Source organism: Aegilops tauschii, chromosome 2, assembly GCF_002575655.3.
Source record: "Aegilops tauschii subsp. strangulata cultivar AL8/78 chromosome 2, Aet v6.0, whole genome shotgun sequence".
NCBI lineage: Eukaryota > Viridiplantae > Streptophyta > Magnoliopsida > Poales > Poaceae > Aegilops > Aegilops tauschii.
The window spans coordinates 614,529,878-614,550,626 of record NC_053036.3 but is presented as its reverse complement, the minus strand read 5'-3'; the positions used below and the strand labels follow the sequence as shown (position 1 = coordinate 614,550,626).

The 20,749-nt window shown below is 46.4% G+C and overlaps 3 protein-coding genes across 4 annotated transcripts; 1 reads left to right on the top strand and 2 right to left on the bottom strand.

Moving 5' to 3' along the window:
* Nucleotides 1-2,577: 2,577 nt before the first annotated feature.
* LOC109786446 (uncharacterized) lies at nucleotides 2,578-5,141 on the bottom strand. The gene is made up of 10 exons (XM_020345017.4): nucleotides 4,865-5,141; nucleotides 4,672-4,767; nucleotides 4,480-4,554; nucleotides 4,245-4,313; nucleotides 4,034-4,110; nucleotides 3,842-3,930; nucleotides 3,622-3,751; nucleotides 3,279-3,369; nucleotides 3,095-3,160; nucleotides 2,578-2,992 (listed from the first exon to the last, which is right to left on the bottom strand). The coding sequence occupies exons 1-10, from the start codon at nucleotides 5,021-5,023 to the stop codon at nucleotides 2,873-2,875; spliced, it is 972 nt and encodes a 323-aa protein (XP_020200606.1). The 5' UTR covers nucleotides 5,024-5,141; the 3' UTR covers nucleotides 2,578-2,872.
* A 103-nt stretch (nucleotides 5,142-5,244) lies between these two features.
* LOC109786445 (uncharacterized aarF domain-containing protein kinase At1g71810, chloroplastic) lies at nucleotides 5,245-20,682 on the top strand. 2 transcript variants are annotated; one of them, XM_073509280.1, is made up of 22 exons: nucleotides 5,272-5,736; nucleotides 5,839-5,883; nucleotides 5,980-6,018; nucleotides 6,251-6,421; nucleotides 6,911-7,063; nucleotides 7,248-7,283; nucleotides 7,759-7,802; nucleotides 8,560-8,650; nucleotides 8,745-8,786; nucleotides 8,886-8,994; nucleotides 9,140-9,254; nucleotides 9,395-9,444; nucleotides 9,548-9,626; nucleotides 9,711-9,761; nucleotides 9,950-10,091; nucleotides 10,257-10,301; nucleotides 11,919-12,026; nucleotides 12,106-12,147; nucleotides 12,564-12,743; nucleotides 14,494-14,613; nucleotides 14,727-14,852; nucleotides 15,243-20,682. In XM_073509280.1, exons 1-21 carry the CDS (start codon nucleotides 5,374-5,376, stop codon nucleotides 14,829-14,831), a joined length of 2,130 nt encoding a protein of 709 aa, XP_073365381.1. In that variant the 5' UTR covers nucleotides 5,272-5,373; the 3' UTR covers nucleotides 14,832-14,852; nucleotides 15,243-20,682. The 2 variants fall into 2 exon arrangements, with proteins under 2 accessions (XP_020200602.2, XP_073365381.1); XM_020345013.4 differs by lacking the exon at nucleotides 15,243-20,682 and having other exon boundaries at nucleotides 5,245-5,736; nucleotides 14,727-15,121.
* On the bottom strand, nucleotides 15,128-18,786 carry LOC109786447 (shikimate kinase 3, chloroplastic). Its single transcript, XM_020345018.4, has 10 exons — nucleotides 18,498-18,786; nucleotides 17,051-17,097; nucleotides 16,881-16,935; nucleotides 16,670-16,742; nucleotides 16,465-16,552; nucleotides 16,167-16,249; nucleotides 15,963-16,092; nucleotides 15,797-15,875; nucleotides 15,566-15,630; nucleotides 15,128-15,486 (listed from the first exon to the last, which is right to left on the bottom strand). Exons 1-10 carry the CDS (start codon nucleotides 18,709-18,711, stop codon nucleotides 15,433-15,435), a joined length of 888 nt encoding a protein of 295 aa, XP_020200607.1. The 5' UTR covers nucleotides 18,712-18,786; the 3' UTR covers nucleotides 15,128-15,432.
* Nucleotides 20,683-20,749: the final 67 nt, after the last annotated feature.

Here is a 20,749-nt window from a genome sequence, read left to right as displayed (position 1 = left end):
AAAATCACCACAGATGGCGCACTCAATTTTGAATATGGTCGAGGTGGAGCAAGAGGTGTTGCTCGCTCGGCCGCTGCTCTTTTAGGCTCATGGTGCAAGCCGTATACAGGGATCTCGGATCCTCTTATCATTGAAGCTTTTTCTCTGCGAGATGGAGTTCTTTTTGCTGCCTTAAGAGGATTCTCGCATGTGATCATGGAAGTGGACTGCCTGGAGCTGGTGATGCTCTGGAAAACCCGCCACAATTCTCGTTCAGTTGTGGCCCCAATCTTGCTAGAAATAGGAGAGCTTAGCGATAGTTTTGTTTTATTTGATGTTCAACATGTAAACCGGTCGGCAAATCTTCCTGCGCATCTTTGTGCAAAACATGCATGCACATTGAATGTAACGGATTGCTGGCTAGACGAAACCCCTAGCTTCCTTGTGACCAGCCTTTTGGCTGACTGTCAGGGGAATGCTTTTATTTGAATAAAGCTCTCTGATTTGCCCAAAAAAAAAAAGTTCTGAACGGCAACATTGTGCCATTTGTATCTGGTTGTCTTTCACTTACAGCTCTCTGTATCTGTATTAGAATCAGGCAGCGTTGAGCAATCAACATTTACTACACGTATATATACATGCTACTACTCCACTTGTACAACTAGATGGACGCTACATACACATGATAGTATCCTAGAACTAATACTATGTAGTACTAGATCGTAGCGTTGTTCAGAGAGGACTTTGCATTCCACCAGTTCCATGACTGCGCCGAAGCAGGGAAGTGGTTCTGTGTTTCGTCAGAGATGGATGAAACAGATCCCCCATCACCTGTGATTGCAGCTCTGTGATTTACCAAGAATTCACTTGTTTTCTGGATGAACATGCAGAATGGCCTCGTGTAGCCCGGTTCGGACCGTGCTGCGAAATCTGAAATGTATAGATTCCCGCAACGACATATATATGGAAAACCATTGTTTTAAACCGGATGATTACAACGAGACGTAAGCCTCGTCCAGCGATTGACACGCGTCCTGGCTGGGCCCAGCGCGCCGCTCCCCATCTTGGCCTTATCCCACGCACGGGAAGCCACAGCCACACATTTTTCTCGCTCGGGTCGTCTTCTTCACGCCAGTGCATCGTCTCCTACAGATCCCTCCTCTCTCTATCGCTCTCTCATGTTTGCCACTCCATGACCGTGATTTGCTCTACTCTCTGCACAGAGCTCCCTTCTCTTCCTGCTCCCTCTCACCACCGGAGCGACGGGGCGTTGCTGCTGCAGGCGACGATGCTCTGCTGCGACGACTGCTGCTGTCATGTATCGAGGGAAACTTCGACGCGTGACCACCGCCCGTCATGGCCGTCGGAGCTATTGCTGCTGCAACGGGGTGCATCTGCACATGGCCTTCGGAGTTGCGGTTTAAGCAACGTGCGTGGCTCCCTGAGCTGCAATGGAGCGCGTCGCGCTGCGACGGTGACCGCGGAGAGTGGCCGACGGGGGACGCTGCAAACTCCGACGATGTTACCGGGGGGGGGGGGGGGGGGGGAGGGGGCTGCAACTCCGGCGATGTTGCTTGGAGCTTGTTGGGAGCACCGTCGGTGTTGCAATGGAACAACGCCGGGCCGCCGGAAGCACGGCCGGCGCTGCATTGGAGCTTCGCCGGAGTTGCAATGGAGCTGTGTCGGACGCCGTCGGTGCTGCACTGGAGCTCTACCGGAGTTGCAATGGAGCTTCGCCGGAGCGTCGTTGCTGCGCTGGAGCTCCGTCGGGTTGCAATGGAGCTCACCGGAGGCCGTCAGTGCTGGCATTGAAGCTTCGCCGGGGTTGCATCGAAGCGCCGCCGAGGCTGCAATGGAGCGCCGCGGGGGCGCCGTCGGTGATGCGCGGTGCTGCCGTGGGCTAGCGTTGTGTGTGTGCTGGCATGGGAGCTGCCGGATCCTGCAGCTGGGTGCGACTGAATCGGACGGTTCTAGGGGCGGTTTAAGTTTGCCTAAAATAAATCGGCCGACGCCTAGCAGCGGCCACCCGCTTGGATGATTGTTTCCGCTCCGTATCTGGCCGGTTTAAAATATACGCCTCGACGCTCCGTATCTGGCCGGTTGGCCGGTTTAAAATACACCCGCCTCGACGCGTCGTTTCGTTTCCAGGCGGAAATCACTACTGACCGGTATTATACACTTGTAAAATAATTACGGGTGTATAATCTTACACCCGTACTTATAAAATAATTAGGGGGTATAATCTTACACCCATTCCAAGCGGGGTGTAAGTGTAGTGGAGTGGGGTAGTTCCTCGAGTTTTAACTGTACATAGTGCTACTGATACTGTAAAACTAGAATCATGCAGTTTCTCTGGAATGAACTATGGCATCTTCACCCCCAAAAAAAATACTACGGCATTTTGGGGGTATGTTATATTTACTGTATGAGAAACCATATATTATTATCATGGGACGTCTCATCGTTGTCATTTTTTTTGTGCGTCGTTTGAGTTTTGCAGCACTTGTTTTTATTTTTCGGCATAAAAATTGCGATCAGCATCTGTGCCTAGGAAGGGTACTGGAAACCGTGAGGTTGTGGACAAAATTGCGATCAGTATTCAGTAGGTCTGAAGGACAAAATTGTGCCATTGAGTTCCTTCCAGTGCATGCATGCATTTGGTTGCTGTCTTTCGCTTACAGATCTCTGTATCTGTACAAACTTCAGTCAGCGTTCAGCAGTCAACATTTGACTATCGAAGGACGCCTCAGTCAACGACTGCTAAATAGTTTGGCACTGAAGGTTTCAGACTGAGATCCAGAGAGAAAAAGAACACCGTTCCTTTCAGTCATATATCTTTCCTTTTTTTTCTCAACCATGTTAGAATACGCGTTAATTACACCGTAATCAGGATTCAGGAGGCGTTCTCAATTGCCTCGATGCACCCCAGCACGGTGGCCTTCTGCGACATGGCGGACACCAGCGCGTCGTGAGCCGCCTTGTTGTTCTTCAGAAGCGACGCGGCGATGAGCACCTGTCAATCCAAAAGAGAAATAGGCTTGCATCAGCCCAACATGTATGTATGTAACATGTTTTCTCTTCTGCTGCTTCACTTGGGTATATAAATATAACTCACCGCCCATCTCGTAAGGTTTTGCTGCTGTGCTTTGCCTAGCGGCGGCTTAGTTCTGTTCAGGAACCTCTGCAATGCAGACAGGCAGGCAGGGATGAATTCCTCAGGTGAAATTTTCAGGAGACATCTGAACAGTGGGAATGCCGAGACTAGAAGGGCTGATGGATTAGTACTAGTAGTAGATCACCTGAAGGGTGAAGAGGTCGGCTGATTGGCCGACGACCTTGTCGTATTCCAGACCTTCAGCAGCCAGTCCGGCCATGGAGATCACAGCCAACCTGGTGACACATTACATATTTTTAGTCAGTAGCTCCTCATATTTCTGACCATAGCTTTCTTGTTCTTTTAGGCAGGCAGGTGAGTGTGTCGATCAAGTTATACTGCAGCCGTTGCTTTATCTATAAAGCGCGGATACGGCCAATTTCCGAAGTTATAAGTGTTGGATGCATCAACTGAACCAAATGCAGAACAAATACAAATACACAAAAATTGGACATGGATGCTACTGACAGGTTTAACTCAAGAATTACCTGTCCACTTCCTTTTGGTCGAGCTGGCCGCTGTATAGCAGCTTCTGTAGCTGGTCATCAACGAGGTTAACATGCTCCTTACCAATGTCCAAAGAGTATCCCAGGATAGGTAGGCCGGTCAAATATGCAACTAATTTACAAGGAAAGCATTACAGATTTACAGTCAGTAAGTTACTAGCTGCACATGTATTCTTGCTACAGAAAAAAAGAGAGCGCCTACCCAAAAAATGAGCAGCTTCATGCCTAGCAATCCTCTCTTGGTAATCAGGGAAAACTGCAGAGAAAGAGCCAATTGCCACCTGCAGAAGACTGTGATGGTGGATGCAACATTAGCACTGGCTCTTTCTGGATATGTAAAATTTATTTTTTCCCTCTGGGCATGAAAATTAGCAGTACTTCTGATGACACCTACCCTGGAGAAATACTTCCGATGGCTAATACTACCAAGGAAATGCTTCCAGTCAAGTAGGGAACGAAGAAGCCCCAATCCTGAGAGATACAATTTTCTGAAGTTCAGACGATCTATTGCAGTCTATTAAGTTCAGACAAACTTTTGCAAAGAACTCAAGGTTCAGTGGACTGTTTCAGCACTTATGGAAAGGGAGGCAGGAAGGAAGTAGTACCCCGGGGAGTTGGCCTGCGAGGACGGCCAGGAATCCGGTGGTGCCGACGACCGTGAACAGAAACGCTGCCTGCATGATCAGAGCAAATCAAATGCAGTTATGCATTATGAACAATGCAATATAATTTAGCTCTGACGATGCTAATATTCTGCATCTGAAATCTGAAGTGCCAATTCCACAAATTTCCACAACATTGGGATCACGAACAATCTTTCAGTTGTCGAGCATGACTTACATCGTTTCTGACGCTCGGGATGGCGAGGTTCTCGGCATTCTTTATCCCGAGGTTGGTGAGCTCCCTCAGAGACGTCTGCTCACACAAAATTCAGAAACACAAGGATAGGTTTATCAGCTCCAGCACCACACCACCACATTGTCAAACACCAGCAAATTCCAAGTATTTGATGCAAGGCGTAGAGGGACTGACCGTGCGGCGGGACATGTAGGGCTGCGAGCTCCACCGCTTGGCCCAGCCCAGCTCCTTGAGCTGGTCCAGCGCCTGCCTGGCCTCCTGGCTATCCTTCTGCACCACGCCAACTCAACGTCAGCTTAGTTCTGCCGAGCTTGCTTTTCTATACGTTCAGAAGCGAGCAGGAGAGAACGTAACTGCGGTGTTTCACCTTGTCGATGGCCGAGCCGAGCGCCTTGAGGTCCACCCCGGCCGCCGCCGCCGAGGAGGACGCCACCGCGACGCGCCAGCCACGCCGGTGCCGCCGCCCCGCGCCGGCGAGCCCGAGAGGTTTCGCGGCGGGCGCGACGAGACCTGCCACGATCGCCATGCCTTTCTTCTTTTTGCTGCTGCTGCCGACCGCCAAGCGAAGCGGATAACACAGTTTCAGAATCCCAGAGCCCGGCACGCGACACGTTGCCGAGTTTCTTCAGTTTGATCGTCTGCTCTCCGCGCCGGCGTGTCGCGCTCTGCGCCGCCCGATCTCCTCCGTGGAAGATCCGAGACCCACGTCCGAAAATGCCGCCTCTCGCCCGAGGAAAATCCTGGGCCGCAATAAATCACGCCGTTGCAAACCACTCCCCTCGCTCCTCTTGGCGCCCAATCCCCACGTCGTCCCACTTCGTCTCCCTCTCCCCCCCTCCGGCTCAGCAATCCCCGGCGAGCGTTCGACGCGCCGACATGCTTCTCCTCCGCCCGCTCACGCTCCCGCTCCCTGCCCCGGCCCTGCGGGCCAGGTCCGCCGCCCGGGGGCCGCGGCCCCGTCGGCGGCCGCCGCGTCCTCGCGCCGCCTCCGCATACGGCGCCGGTGGTGTCTCGGAGGAGGACGCCTTCACCAGGTGCTCGGGGTACCTGTTCGAGGAGGGGCTGGCGACGGAGGGGGACCTCCCCACGGCGTACGACATCCCCGGCATCGCCAGGGTGTACGGCCGCCGCCCGCTCCTCGTGCTCCGCCGCTCGCTGCAGATCGGGACCTCCTTCGGCCGCTGGTTCGCGCTGCGCTACCTCGACAGCCTCAACGACCGCGCAGACGACATGTTCGAGGTACGCCCCGCCTCGCGTCACGCTTTTGGCTATTGGCTATTGGCCATGCGCACGGCTACTGTTTGATTAAATTCCTTGCTGCTGTTTGGTGTAAAAATGCAGATCAGGGCTGCTCAGCTTAGGAGGATTCTACTAGAACTTGGCCCGGTATGCTTCCTCTTCCAATGTGTGCTTGTGCATGTCCTCGTCCATGTGTAGGTGATGGTGATTAACGGGTACATGCTGCCGCTCTTTTGATGACAGGCATTTGTGAAGATCGCACAAGCAGTTTCGTCACGGCCGGTGAGCTTCGCCAGCCAACTAGTCGTTGCATCTTCATCAGTTGTGATTGGACCTCAAATTTTACTTATTTGGTGAATGGCATGTCGTGAACCGTCAAATGATGACTATCTGCACACCATTTTCAGACAGCAGCACTGATTTAAACCGTAGAGAAGGCGCTTAGTTATTCCCTTTCAAATCATTGTTGGCTGACGGGGCATGGATGTGACTGCCTTTGTTTCATTTGCTGCAGGATGTGATTCCTCCTGCATACCTTGATGAACTTTCACTACTTCAAGACCGCATAGCACCATTTTCCACTGAGCTTGCTTTTGATATTATAGAGAAGGAGCTTCAGATGCCACTCGACATGATTTTCTCTGAAATGTCGCCAAAGCCTGTTGCTGCTGCATCTCTTGGGCAGGTCTGTTTTCTATCATTTTGTAATGAATCAAGGATTCAATTGCCTTCTCTCACGACTTAATAACCAGACCTTCGTAATTTTAGCTACAGAATCAGAGCAATGTCCCGTGACTGTTTCCAGTCGGTTTTGCTTAGAAAGTTGAGTTCAGCTGTATGATACCTGTCCCCCTTGTTTATTTTTGAAATTTCAAGCACGAAGTCTGATATGCAACTTAGTGTTCTGTATGCCTATACACCTCCCTAAAGTAATTACAAGGACCTACTTTCATAGATTAGCAGGTTGGAAGCAGCTAATAGGAAAATGAAATCAAACTAGTAGGATGGGGACCATGAGAATCTCAGAACTACACGATGTTTCAGATCCGTACTAATTAACCATGATATTGTTAACTATTGGTGGAACAACACTTCCTACTTCCTTGAGTGTATGGTCATCTGTCAATTGCTCTCATTTAGTATGATATGACATGTTATATTCTTACTATTGCAGGTTTACCAGGCTAGGTTACGATCCAATGGGAAGCTAGTTGCCGTCAAAGTACAAAGGCCTGGAGTCCAAGCCGTAATTTCCTTAGATATCTATATCTTGAGGTTCCTTGCTGGTGTTGCCAGGAAGGTTGGCAAGTTCAACACAGACCTTCAGGTAAGGCCAGAGTCCTATATGCTCTTGAGTCTCTTTTAAAGATACAAAGCAAAGCAAATGGAAAAAAGAAGAGAGAATTCTCCTCTTTAAATGAATTTTCTACTGTCCTATTTTCTTGCCTTTTTCTCGTCATATTTATATTTACTTAATTTGTGATTGTATATATTTGCTACCTCACGTGCAGGCTGTCCTTGATGAATGGGCGTCAAGTCTATTTCGGGTAACTTTTCTATGCATGCTCATATAGTATCTTTTGGTAAATTTATGTATGTACTTATTGTTCTTTTACTTGGTTACTTCTACTCATGTCATATATGAAGTACTCAATTTGGCGATAATGTGTATGAAGGTGTTGGCATAAGATTAGGTCAGGTAGAGGTAGGAAAGTAACCGTCAGTTAGAGTCATTCAGAAGTATTCTTTTAAGAATTTTTTCAGTGGACTATTTATAGAAGGTAAAAGCTAGCTAGAAAATTATTATAGAAGCATCATCCAAATTAGGTTGTGGATCAGGCTTCAGAGAGGAAGCAAGCAAAACATTTAAGCTAAAGCTCCAAGCATTCCGGACAGTTATATTAGCAAGTCTGCTTCTGTCACTTGCAAAAGTATATTAGCAAATCTTGATATTTCTTTAGAAAGTTATGAGCATATTCTTAGAGCTTCACATTGAATACAGGTAAATCACATTTGATGCAGGAGATGGATTATAGAGAAGAAGCAAGAAATGGACTTAAGTTCAGGTTGCATTCTTCATTTACAGGCCAAAATCTTGTTCAATTACTTCATCCAATATGATCACTATTTCAGTTAATGTTTTCAGTTACTTGTTCATTTACAAGCCAAAATCTTGTTTAATTACTCCATCCTATGTTTTTAAGGCGACGCTTCGCTTTAAGGCGCTGGGGGGCGCCTCGACGCGTAGGCGCCTAAAGCGGACGCCTAGGCGCCTAAAGCGGACATATTTGCAAAGCGCTGGGGGGGCGCCTCGACGCCTAGGCGCCGCCTTGCAGACACCTTAAAAACATAGACTCCATCTAATATTATCACAATCAACATAGATAATTGAGCATAAGTAATTTGGATGGAGCTGCAGTTCGAACCATTTTATTAGTTTACGGACATATGGTCATCTGCTAGCTAAGCCCTTGCAATCACCAAACCGGCTAGTTGTCTCCAGAAACACCACTAACTAGGATTTTGTTCAAATACTCTGACCATTCCACTAAAAAATATATATATAAAAAATGTGTGTACTCTGTTATACCCAAATTTGTGAAGGACAACTGATCTTAGAATTACTTTTGCAACTTAGCACATGGAAACTATGTTTAAGAATATGGAGATGTATTCTGAAGGTGGATAATTAAGAACTGAGGATTCTATTATCATCTTTCAGAGGTTTTGCAAATTCTTTGTTTTTGTGGCAAGAACAATATACAAGCTTGATATTTGTATTATAGCATCAATATAAACCCTGTACTTTCCTTTCTGTATCAGGGAATTATATGGGAAACTTAGAGATGTGATGGTTCCAGAAATGTATCTGGAACAGACGAGAAGACGAGTCCTTATCATGGAATGGGTTGAGGTGCAGTCTATGATTTTATTCACTTGTTAGCAACCAAACATGCACAATGTTGCATAAATAACTACTTATTGACTTACCTAGTTTGACCTTGCAGGGGGTAAGGTTGTCCGAAGTTAGAGATCTATATCTGGTTGAGGTAAAGCAGCGCAAATCAGGACTCGAGTAAATCAAGTAAATATTGGATCTCAGTAAACACTCTTACGAGTTAGATCTGCTGGGATTTGCTACATTGTAGGTTGGAGTATACTGTTCACTTTCCCAGCTTTTGGAATATGGATTTTATCATGCAGACCCACATCCTGGAAATCTTCTACGTACAATTGATGGGAAGCTAGCATACTTAGGTAATTGTTTTACTGTACTATTCCTACATAGCTTACCCACTTTAAATCTTAGTTACCATTGGGTCCCTAATTTGCTTCCTTGCTTCACAATCAATTACATGAAGCCCTATGTCTAGCTAATTCAAATACTCTATTCATTATGCAGATTTTGGAATGATGGGAGAATTCCGACAAGAACTCCGTGATGGATTTATTGAAGCTTGTCTACATCTTGTTAATCGGGATTTTGATGGTTTAGCAAAAGATTTTGTTACTCTTGGGTAAGAAAAACACTGATATCACTAAGTTTACGAAATTTTGTGCATGCAGATGGATGCCAGTTATCAGAAATAACTTCCTTTTTTCCTGCTGAATATCACCATAACTAAGTAGATCTGACCTGCCTTTAAATCTCTTGTAGTTTGCTTCCTGCAACTGCTCAGAAAGATGAAGTGACAAAGGCATTGACAGGTACTCCAGCTTCAGACGAATGTCACTAATATTAAGAAATGTAATTAATTTTAAGACATGTCCATCTTGCATATCACTCTTTATTCTGTGTTTGCCATTTCAGGTGTATTTGAAAGTGCAGTTAACAAAGGAGTTCAAAATATAAGCTTTGGAGATCTGTCAGGGAATCTTGGGCAAACAATGTACTGATCTTAGTTTATGCAGAAAGGAATGTAGTGCAAACCCTCGATAAATTATTTTATTTACTAGAGCTAACCTTGTTTCAGGTATAAATTCAAGTTCCAGATTCCTTCATACTTCTCTCTTGTAATCCGAAGGTACTAATGAATTAATTTTTTTCTCATAACTTCGATAGTGCTATTAGTCAATACATTTTATAATGGACAAGAAACTGGCAAACTGCTTCCAAAAAGGCAGAATGCAGTTTTTTTTTATATATTTACACTGCTTGGTTTATAAATGATCCGTGTGTTACATTTGAGAGGCTTTCCATGTGATTTTTCAGTCTTGCTGTCTTGGAAGGCATTGCAATCAGCTTCAATCCCAACTACAAAGTCTTGAGCAGTTCATACCCATGGATTGCAAGAAAAGTTCTCACTGACAACTCACCTAACCTTCGGTCAACATTGTACACGCTACTTTATAAGGTTTGCTTTTGCTTGTTGTCTTCACTCTTCAGACATTCTGAATTGTGATGAGATCGTGTCATCGTGCTAGCAAGTCATTTTGTTGCAGGTTCATTTTTTGTCTACTGCAACTTCTGCCAGTTATAGCGAACATCTTATGTCTTCTTTTACAAAAATGTATTGCAGGATGGCACTTTCCAGATTGACCGTTTGGAGTCTTTGTTAACCGAGGTTGGTTTATTTCCTCACAGATATATGCATATGCTGATGGTTTATTTGTCTTCACATGAATAACGGTTCATTATTTGAAATTTGATGTAAGGCCTCTTTGAGACATGTGAAAGCAACAAAACTTTCTAGCATATTCATATTGGGAACCAGCCAGTTGGTTCTTGTCGGCTTATGGTCAAATGGTGGTTTATTAAATTTCAAAATTCTTTTCACCGAGTTGTTAACCATTTAGCATACACTCGCACCGACTTGTCACCGATTCTAGATGACTACTACAACAACAAAACCTTTAGTCCCAAACAAGTTGGGGTAGGCTAGAGCTGAAACTCGTAAGATCTCGCAACCAACTCATGGTCTTGACACATGGACATCTAGTTTCCACACACCCTTGTCCATGGCTAGTTCTTTGATGATATTCCAGTCCTTCAGATCTCTCTTTGCAGACTCATCCCATGTCAAGTTTGGTCTACCCCGACCTCTCTTGACATTATATAAGCACGTTTTAGTCGTCCGCTATGCATTGGAGCTTCTGGAGAGGATGTTGGGCAAGGTTCTCTTCAATCGGTGCTACCCCACTCTATCTCGTATATCATCATTCCGGACCCGATCCTTCCTTGTGCGGCCACACATCTATCTCAACATGCGCACCTCTGCAACACCTAACTGTTGCACATGTCACCTTTTAGTCAACCAACAATCAGTGTCATACAACATTGTGGGTCGAATCGCTGTCCTATAGAACCTGCCTTTTAGCTTTTGTGGCACTCTTATCACAAAGAATGCCAGAAGCTTGGCGCCACTTGATCCATCTGGCTTTCTCACATCTTTATCGATATCACCATCCTTCTGCAGCATTGACCCCAAATATTGAAAGGCGTCCTTCTGAGGTACCACCTGCCCATCAAGGGTAACCTCCTCCCCCTCGTGCCTAATAGTACTGAACCGCACCTCATGTACTCGGTTTTAGTTCTACTAAGCCTAAAACCTTTCGATTCCAAGGTTTGTCTCCATAGCTCTAACTGTCTGATCTGGCTAGAGTGTTGACCACTACTAAAAGTCACTAGATGCGATTCTCCCTTTCTAAAGAGGGTGTTAGCTACGATCATGTCGTAGGCTAGAGCAAAGCTTAAGACATCTTCTCCTTGATTCGTGATGCCATATCCAAAGCCCCCATGCACGCCTTCAAAACTGGTGTTAGATGTACCCACGTGGCCATTGAGGTCTCCTCCTATGAAGAGCTTTTCGCCAATAGGCACACTCCTAACCATGTCCTCCAGGCCTTCCCAGAACCCCCTCTTGGTGTTCTCATTGTGGAACTTGCGGGGCATACGCGCTGATAACATTGAGAACTAAGTCCCCAACTATCGGCTTGACCAGGATAATCTGGTCCCCACACCTCTTGACATCTAGCACTCCATACTTGAGGCTCTTGTCTTGATGTCTACCACTCCATACTTGATACGATTCTAGATGATTGCTTCTGTTAAATTCTGTATAGTGGTAGAAATCCGCCAGTTTTGTCAAACTGTTGGGTCGTGGGAAGTATGTCTTTTCATGGTTTTATGTACTTTATTCTTACCTTCTTGGTACATCACTGTTTTTGTTTTCTTCTTACAGTCGCTGCGGGCCAGAACAGAGCAGACCTTGGTCAGAACTCAACAAGATGAAAGTGATAGTTCAAGATTTGCAATTAAACAAGTGCTGTCATTTACACTCACTGAACAGGTAAAACTGAGATAGATTGGTAGTTGTTTGATAGTATCGAACTCAGTCAGATAATTAGCCAAGTCTGAACTCTTTCCAGGGTGCCTTTGTGAAGGATTTACTTCTTCAGGAGATTGCTAAGGTCAGTTAGCTTGTTAGATGTGCAGTTTCCATTGCCCTGTTGGCTTCATGTGAGTTTATGTGTCAACTGATGAAATAGCTATCAGACAATATATTTTTTGCTTTTGAATTTGAATTTTTGTGCGAAGAAATTCCACAAATTGTCGTGTAGCTTTGCAATTAAGGCATAAATGCAATTTGGCTCCATATAATATAAAATTCCGATGTACTTCATGTGGGTCATCTTCCTGTGATTCCATGTTTAATTTTGTTTTATTAGTAGATAAGGAATTCTCTCTGCTGTCATGCATTTTTGCTTGAAATGATATTTTTCTTTTGGGAAATGCTGGAAACGAAGTGACACCTTTTATTCAAAGGTAAAGGGACTAGATGCACTTGGAGTAGCCACATTAAGTTCTGTAATGATAATGTTTGCAGGGACTAGATGCACTTGGAGTGGCCACATTAAGTTCTGTAACATCTGCTGCAGCCTCAAGATTGCCATTTGCACCATCCCCATCACCATCACTGAACAACGAGGAGGCCACCAACTTGAGAAACCTCTACCGCCTTCTCCTACTTGTAGCTAAGACTCCTCAGAAGGAAAACTCATCACGGGTAAGTAAAACTTTCAACATTCATGAGCGACTGAGCGTGATGATCTATGTAGAGTAGTCTTGGACGCCTTCTCGGATGTCGTGACTTCTCACTATGTGTCAATGGAATGCACAAAATGCTTCCAGCTTATAGCAGAGTATGTTGCATAACTAAGCAAGCTGCTGATGATAAAGAGTAAATAGCATAAAACTACCACTTTTCGTCCTATGGTTCCAAAAAACCATCATTTTTTTGTTTGTGACTGATACCTACCACTTTTTTCGTCGGTTGTCTCAAAAAACCCAAATCGCCTTGTGTTTTACAACTGATCGCGATTATGACAGGTTGGGCCCGCGTGTAAGAGCTCTGATTGTTTGACCGTTAACTGACGTGGCATAAAATCAATCAGGTCCTTGCCAAAAAAATAAAAAGCAATCGGGTCCTGTAAATATTTCTAGAAAAAGCAATCGGGTCCTCGCGCACACCACTGCCATGACCGCCGCAGCCACACAGCAGTCGCCATTGCCGTGTCGCCGCCCTCCAGCCAGCTCCCAGCCGCCGTCCACCTCGCCTCCTTTCCCACCCCACTGGAGCGGCCGCCACGCCGCCACCAGCGAGCTCACCTCCCCCTTTGGCCGGAGCACGGCCTCCCGCATGGTGGTGGAGGGCCGGAGCAGGTGAGGAGGGAGCAGCGCGCGGCGGCGCTGCCTCTGCCGGATCTCGTCGGCCCCGTGGGAGAGGAAGAGGTTGGCGGCGACCCATGGCCCCGGTGAACTGCCTGCTCTCCGCCGCCGCTTGCTTGCCCGCCCCTTCCTCTTCCCCTTCGTCTGTTGATGCCCGCGACCGCTGCTTGCTGCTTCCGCGAACTCGACGTCGTCGACATGCGGGGGCAGGCGGAGGCCGGCGCCGGCGAGCAGGTAGTGGAGCGCGTCGAGGCCGTGGGGAGGAGGTTGCCGGCGACCGGGCTATGGGGGAGGAGGTTGCCAGCGACGGCCATTGGAGCCGAGCGCTTCGAGCTGCCCCACCCACCTCGAGCGGACGCGAGGAAGAGGGAAGAGAAAGAGACCACGCGACGGGGAGCTCCACGGCGGCAGGCGCCATGGCTGCTGAACGACGAGCTCCTCTCGATCTTGAGCACGGCCGTGCGAGGGAGTCGATTGCTTTTCAAAAATATTTACAGGGACCTGATTGCTTTTTTTAATAAGATTGTTAGGAAGAGACACTGACACGTGGGCCCCACATGTCAGTTAACGGTCAAACTGACGGTCAACCAGACGGTTAGTTTAGGAGCGGGTCACACCTGTCATAATCGCGATCAGTTGTAAAACACAAGGCGATTTGGGTTTTTTGAGACAACCGACGAAAAAAGTGGTAGGTATCAGTCACAAACAAAAAAGTGGTGGTTTTTTGGAACCATAGGACGAAAAGTGGTAGTTTTATGCTATTTACTCGATGATAAAAGAACCTTTTCAGAAAGAAATGAATTCTAGACTTAACTGAAAAGATAAAGTCTGGAGCTTATATTTGTGACATGCTAATTAGATTCGGTAATCACATTAAGTGATGTGCGCAATGATTTATATGTGAAATTGTTCTCTTTGAGCTGAAACTAACTACAAGGTGTGAAAATAATACTCAGATTACACATTGGTTTTTATATAAAAATGGGCTAAAGCACTTCATCTCTGATGCGTGTAAATCCAGCTGATCTATTGACATTGCAAGATGCAACACGTGTGTGTAGCCTGCATTTAGCATTCAAGTTTTGCAGGCTCCTGGACATGAAAGCACTGGGGAGAAAGGAGATGATGGCGCAGATGATATGTCTCTTGTGTTAAATGAGATGAGGTCTTTTCCAGAGTTTCTGCCAGTTCTTTCTGTCATTCCTGAGGTAAGAAGGAACATACGGGTTGAATGAGATTATGCATCAAAATTCATGTGGCGTGTATTTATAAATCCAGAGCTCCACGAACTCATTTTTGCACATACTCTTCCCCAATGCAGCTTTCACCAGAGTCCCAACAGCAGTTTCTCCTCCTGCCTGCGGATTTAACTAATCTTGTTTTATCTCGTGCTGTTGCAAGAACCATCAGAAGAATGTTCATATGAAGTTAAAGCCTACATGTACAGGTTTTCAATCTCAGCTTCCTGCAATGTTTTCCTTTAACTGTATAGCTATACGCTAGATGTATAGGGAGATTTGTTTCCCGTACAGTAGCATTATCAAATAGGTCAGATCTAACTATTGGCTTAGCCATGATTATTTTGGAGATAATACTTTCCCTGTACATCTTTGTTGAGAGAACATGTACATATCTCGAAAGAAAAAGAGGCACCCTTATCATGCTGTAACGAACATACTTGTGTTAAGATCTATGCTATTATAAATTTTTCGAGAACTGCACTTTGCCTCAAAGTAATATATTGATGTAAATTCTGGTTGTTTCAAAATGTACAAGGGATATCACTTAACGATGATGATATAGCTATTTACTCCCAAATCCATGTATCAATTTGCAGCAAGATAAAGACAAGACAAACATTGTCTTAATTTAGAGCTATTCACATATAGTTCACTCAAGTAAAGACCCAAGTTATCCTCTGTCATAGCTCTGGCTATATCAAGAAGAATGTCTTATGCAAAGGTATGTACATCACGGCAACCAAGAACCATTGGTTGTCATCTTTCTTTTTAACCACCGAGATCTGGTCAGTTTCTGACCATGGCCTTCTCAGTAAGAAAGCTCTCCATCTTTAGCAATGCCTGGAAGAACGGAAGGTAGAAATCCCAGTCAGGCACGGTTCAAAAGATCATCTTAACCAAGTCAGAAATACTCAAATACCTCAATAGCGATGGCACTTGGTGTAAGTACATTCACATCATTATGTCCTTGTTTGAGTGCAATATCTGCATTATGGATAAATTGTGTTTACAGTCAGCAATGGTGTAAAAACTGAACGTGAGCAAAAAACATCATATTGGTGGACCATGTAGGCCTTTGTAGTAGTACAGAGTACTAGAATGAAACAAGAATTACGTATAATGGTGTTATCTAACTCGTTAGGAAACATACTTTCAAGGGATACTCGGGCATCAGCATTAGCATATGAATCCATTCTTTGTTCAAAAAGTGCTGTAAGTTTGGCATAGGCCTGCGCGGGAAAACAAACAATCATTAGCTCTGTCCGCATGCCAAACTCAAATTGCAGAAATAAATAAGAGCATCAGTAGCAAACTACCTTTGCATAAGGATCACCAGATTCCTGATGCAGGAGGGGTCGTGACGCAGTACCCACCGCAGCAATCCTTCTTGCGAGGGCATCCAATGGAACATCTAACCAGATAGTGAGTCCTTTCCTCATATAACTCCTGCAATTTCACACAGTAAACTTAGTAATTATTGCCTTGAAGAGCAACTCGAGCTAGTTTATCACTTCCAGTACCAATTGATTGGTCGTATCACCGCACCACCTCCTGTTGCAACAATTAATCGGTGCATTGACGACAAATCCCTTAGTACCTCACTCTTGAGAAGTCGAATGAAATAAGAAAATATCAGAAAGCTTGATTAAAAGTATTTTTAGACGAGATTAGTACTGTAGACCACTACAGCACTACTAATATCACAGCATGCAGGTTTGAGGTGGATAATGGCAAATTACATCATGGGAGAGAAAAGAAGAGCACTGTGAAAGGAAATAGAGTTATATCCTACTATCTCTAAGGAAAATAAGCGCACACCTCGTTATCTCTGAAGAATGCTTCACTATGGACCTGAAAAATCTCAGCAACTGACGGTATACCAACAGACTGCTCAACCAGCTTATCACTGTCAAAGGAAGGCACGCGGATAAAATTACTGAACCATGATCACTCAAAAGTTAGTTGAAAGAACATCTTGGTTGGCTTTTATCAGTTGCTGCAGTTATCAGAGAGAAATCCAAACCTGTCAAAGAATGAATAGCCCAGTACTTCAGCTATTATCTTGCCAACTGTAGTTTTGCCAGAACCCATCATTCCTAATATATACAGTATATGCATACAAATGTTAGATAGGCAATCATTCCTATATGCAATGCATATAAATATTAGATAGGCAATACATCATGAAGGGATCCATTAAAACTATAGAGCTGGTGTGGGGGGCAAGAACTAACCAACTAGATAAACACAGCGGTCATTCAGGTAAGGGAGCACGTCCTCTGCTTTTTGCTGCAGTTAACATGGAGGTCAGTTATATCAACACAAATATGTAGTTCGTTGAAGAACTGTGTGAATTTCTCCATGTAAACTTGCGAAGGCAAACACCATTGCATTATCTCCTAACCTTTAGTACGAGAGCCTCATCAGCAGAATAGTGGACTTTCTCAGTACCTGCAACCGTGCATGCACGTCAGATCACAATCATTCGACAGCATCCTCGATAGCACTCTCTTTGAATTCTATGGTTTGTCCTAGCATGACTACTGCAGAGATTAATCAATCTGTGCAGACTTGTTTGCGATCCATGATATTTCTTTGGAGTCTCACGATACACACCACAAATTTTTAGAAATTCGTGGACACTAAAATCTAAATAGCTCATGGCTGTTTGATGTGACTGTGATTAGGTTTATGTCCATTTCAATGGCTACTTGTAGCTGGTGACTGATGTAGAATGAAAAGGTTCCAAAGTCCCCAACTAATAGTACTGGTTGCACCAGTATTAACTGATCCTCTAGGAAATTCTAACGGAATCGTCCTAATTTTCTGTCTGCTCATTTGGTTCTCGTGTCTGAAGCGTGCCATGCAACAAAGGCCAACAGCTGGTACAGTTATCTTCCCACACAACCAACCTCTTAAGACCAAAACTGGAACAATTTTACAGCTGTGCCAAACCTTAGTTACTCGGGTGTTTCCTGAAGCAGAAAAAAAACGTACTACTATCTCAGGCTCGCGTGCTTAATTATTTTGAAAGCAGAAGCGGAAAGCATCGTGAAAAGTGTATTACTCTATTTGTTTGGTTCCAGAATAAAGTTGGATGCATTTTGTCATTAAAGCTGGCCTCTCATTTTTCAAGCCAGGTGCTCTTTTGAACACGGTACTGTATTTTTGGCAACTAGATTATGGGCCAGTTCTTTTGGGCGGCTTAAAAAACAAGCTACCTCTCCCCAGCTTAAAAATAAGCCGATCCAAAAAAATTGAGGCTTCTAAATTAGTTAAACTATTCAAAAGCCCCAATGAATGACGGAGACGGCTTATGGGAAAAGCTGGGAGGAGGCGGCTTATTTTTTAAGCCGCCAAAAGAACTGGCCCTATAAAGAAATAACAAACAAAATGCTACTCCCTCCTGACCGAAGGGGTGCATATGGTGTGCGTGTGTTTCCAGGTCGTTAATTTGATGACTAATCACACATGTGTTATTTGCCATCAAAAGCATATTATTGGATTCATATATATATTGGATTCATTGTACTCGCAATTTTCAAGGCATATGCTCTTTCCAACATGGTACCATATTTTCTTGACAACTAGATTTTAAGAAGAAACAGAAAAATGCTACTCCATATATATATATGAATAAGATCACAAGAGCGGGACACGCAAATGAGATCACCATGGTCCACTTGAATGTTTAACAAAGCGTTGCAATGAGTTGTCATTGACATGGCAATATCATCTTATCCGGTGTCCTAGCACTAATATTAATCTTTGCTGCACCGAGTTGGCGGCAGAAATGGCACTACTAGTTGACATGCGACAGAAGGAGCACGACCAGTTGGTTGGTTGGTTACCTGCCGATTTGTGGCAGCACAGGCCCTTGAGGCTGGCGCCACGGATGGGATCGGTGCTCCTGCTCCCCGCGTCGGACCGCAGGACCAGCGGCCGCCGCGCCGGATTCTGATCAAGCCTCGCCGCTGGCACTGTCGCCGGGGGGAATCCCTGCGGCTTCCGTCGTCCGGTCCATGCAGCACCGGGCCTCGGCCGGAGACCCAGGCCGGCGTCCATCTCCTCTCCCTCCGGCCCGACGACGAGGCGAGTGGCAGGAAGTTATTAACAGGAGCCACGTGTATCATCCGTGGTTAGCAGAGGCGGGGCTGGGTGTTGAGTATGCCGGCGGCCATCGCGGGAACGGTGGTGGATGCGCTACGCGGGCGGCGTGGCGGGCGGCGCCGCGGCGGAGGGAAGAAGAGACGAAGCGGACGAGAGGAGACGCAAGAGGTAAAGTGGGTTGGGAGATCGCCGGTTTGTCGTTGCGTTGCGGAGGCTTTTATACATGCCACGAGGCAGGGTGGGTGGTGGTGGTGTCGTGTCACTGGTTTGGTTGCTTGTCGAGAAGCCCGGGACTGTTCCAGCACAAAATCCCAAGAAAAGGAAAGCGATCAGTTTCCTGTGCTGTCATAGTATCAGATTATGATCAGATGCAGCCTTCTCTAAAACCTGAGGACTTCCACCATTGGCGAGACTTTGATTGAGCCGCACGCCCAGACGGAGACGGGACTCGAGAGCCAAGCAAGACCCTAATCTTTTTACTCGCGAGACGCACTACTCAACACGAAAATGATGTGCCGAGCTCAGCCTCCACCGGGCCAACACGAGGCGCCGGCGCGCATCGTCGTCCGCGTCTGTTGGCCACACGGGGAGGGCGTTTCACCTCCGGGGAAAAGCCAAGCCAAATCCGGTGGGCGGGGCGGACACGGGTTAGTTGAGTAGGGTAGCCCCGGCCGCGCGAGCCGGGTGGATCCAACCACCACCGCCCCGGCACGGCGACGCCACGTCGAACGCGACCGAGGTGGGGGCGATCGAGTAGAAGGGTTGGTGGCCGATGGCGACGCGCCGGCCGCGTCCGAGAGTCAGCGTGCGACAGGTGAGACGTCCAAAGGGTTTCGTTTCAGCTTGGAGGAGCCCGGGGGTTATTTTCGGAGATCCACCACGGATTACGGGCTACTTCTTTTGGTCGGCTTATTAAAAAATAAGCTGCCTCTTCCCAGCATAAAAAAATAAGCCGCTTTTAAAATTTGTTAAGACTTCTAAATTAGTTAGCCTGTAATTAGTTTAGAAGTCCTAATGAATAAAAGTGGCGGCTTATGGGATAAGGTAGGAAGAAGACATATGGAATAAAAGAGGCGGCTTATGGAATAAGGTAGAAAGGAGGCATATGGAATAAAAGAGGCGGCTTATGGGATAATGTATGCTTATTTTTTGCATAGAATTATCCTACTATTCAGTGTTGTAATTTTTTTTTGCGAGGAAACCACTGATTATATTGAAACAAGAATTACAGAAAAGAACACCAGAAAGCTAGAAATTACACACATGTCCTTTCTGCAAAACAACGTCGCCGACGCGAAGAAGAACGTGCCGGTGGCGGGCCGCCGCTGCATCTCCGCACGAACCTTGGATCGGGAGATGTCCCCAGGCGGCGGGGTAGTCGCCGGACCTCGAACTCCGGGGAGCCTCCACTCTGCTCCGCTGGTAACGCCGTCTTGATCCAACATCAGGGGCTTCAGGGTCGTCAACTGGATCCGCCGCGTCGAGATCCAGAGGGGGATAAACGCGTGCATCGGCCACCGGGGACCGCGAGCGCGGACGAGGAGGCGCTCCGCCGTGGCGCTCAGAAGAACTCCACCGCCGGAGGGGACGAGCACCACCTGCAAAACGAAGACCGGCCGCGCCGCCCACTCCAAGACGCTGCCGGCCAGGGTCCCAACAAAGCCTACCCTGTACACACACGCAAGACGAGGCTCCCCTACTATCCCGCCGCCGCAGCGGCCGACGGAGGGCAGGGGACCCGGCGAAACGACGGCGGGGGTGGATCTGCTCGGGGGTTCCAGAAAAGTCGCCTCTACTGTAGCGGGAGAGGGGACGCGTCGAAGGTCGCACCGATTGACTTCTCAGTGTTGTAATGTTGATGTTTACATGGCTTGTAACTGAATCTTTATTTTATTAATGAGACAAGTAATATCATGCAAAACAAAAGTATCCATGCGAAAAAAGAGAGGAGATTTGGTAGTATCTCAGCCGCCATGCGTAGGTTTCCGAGTCC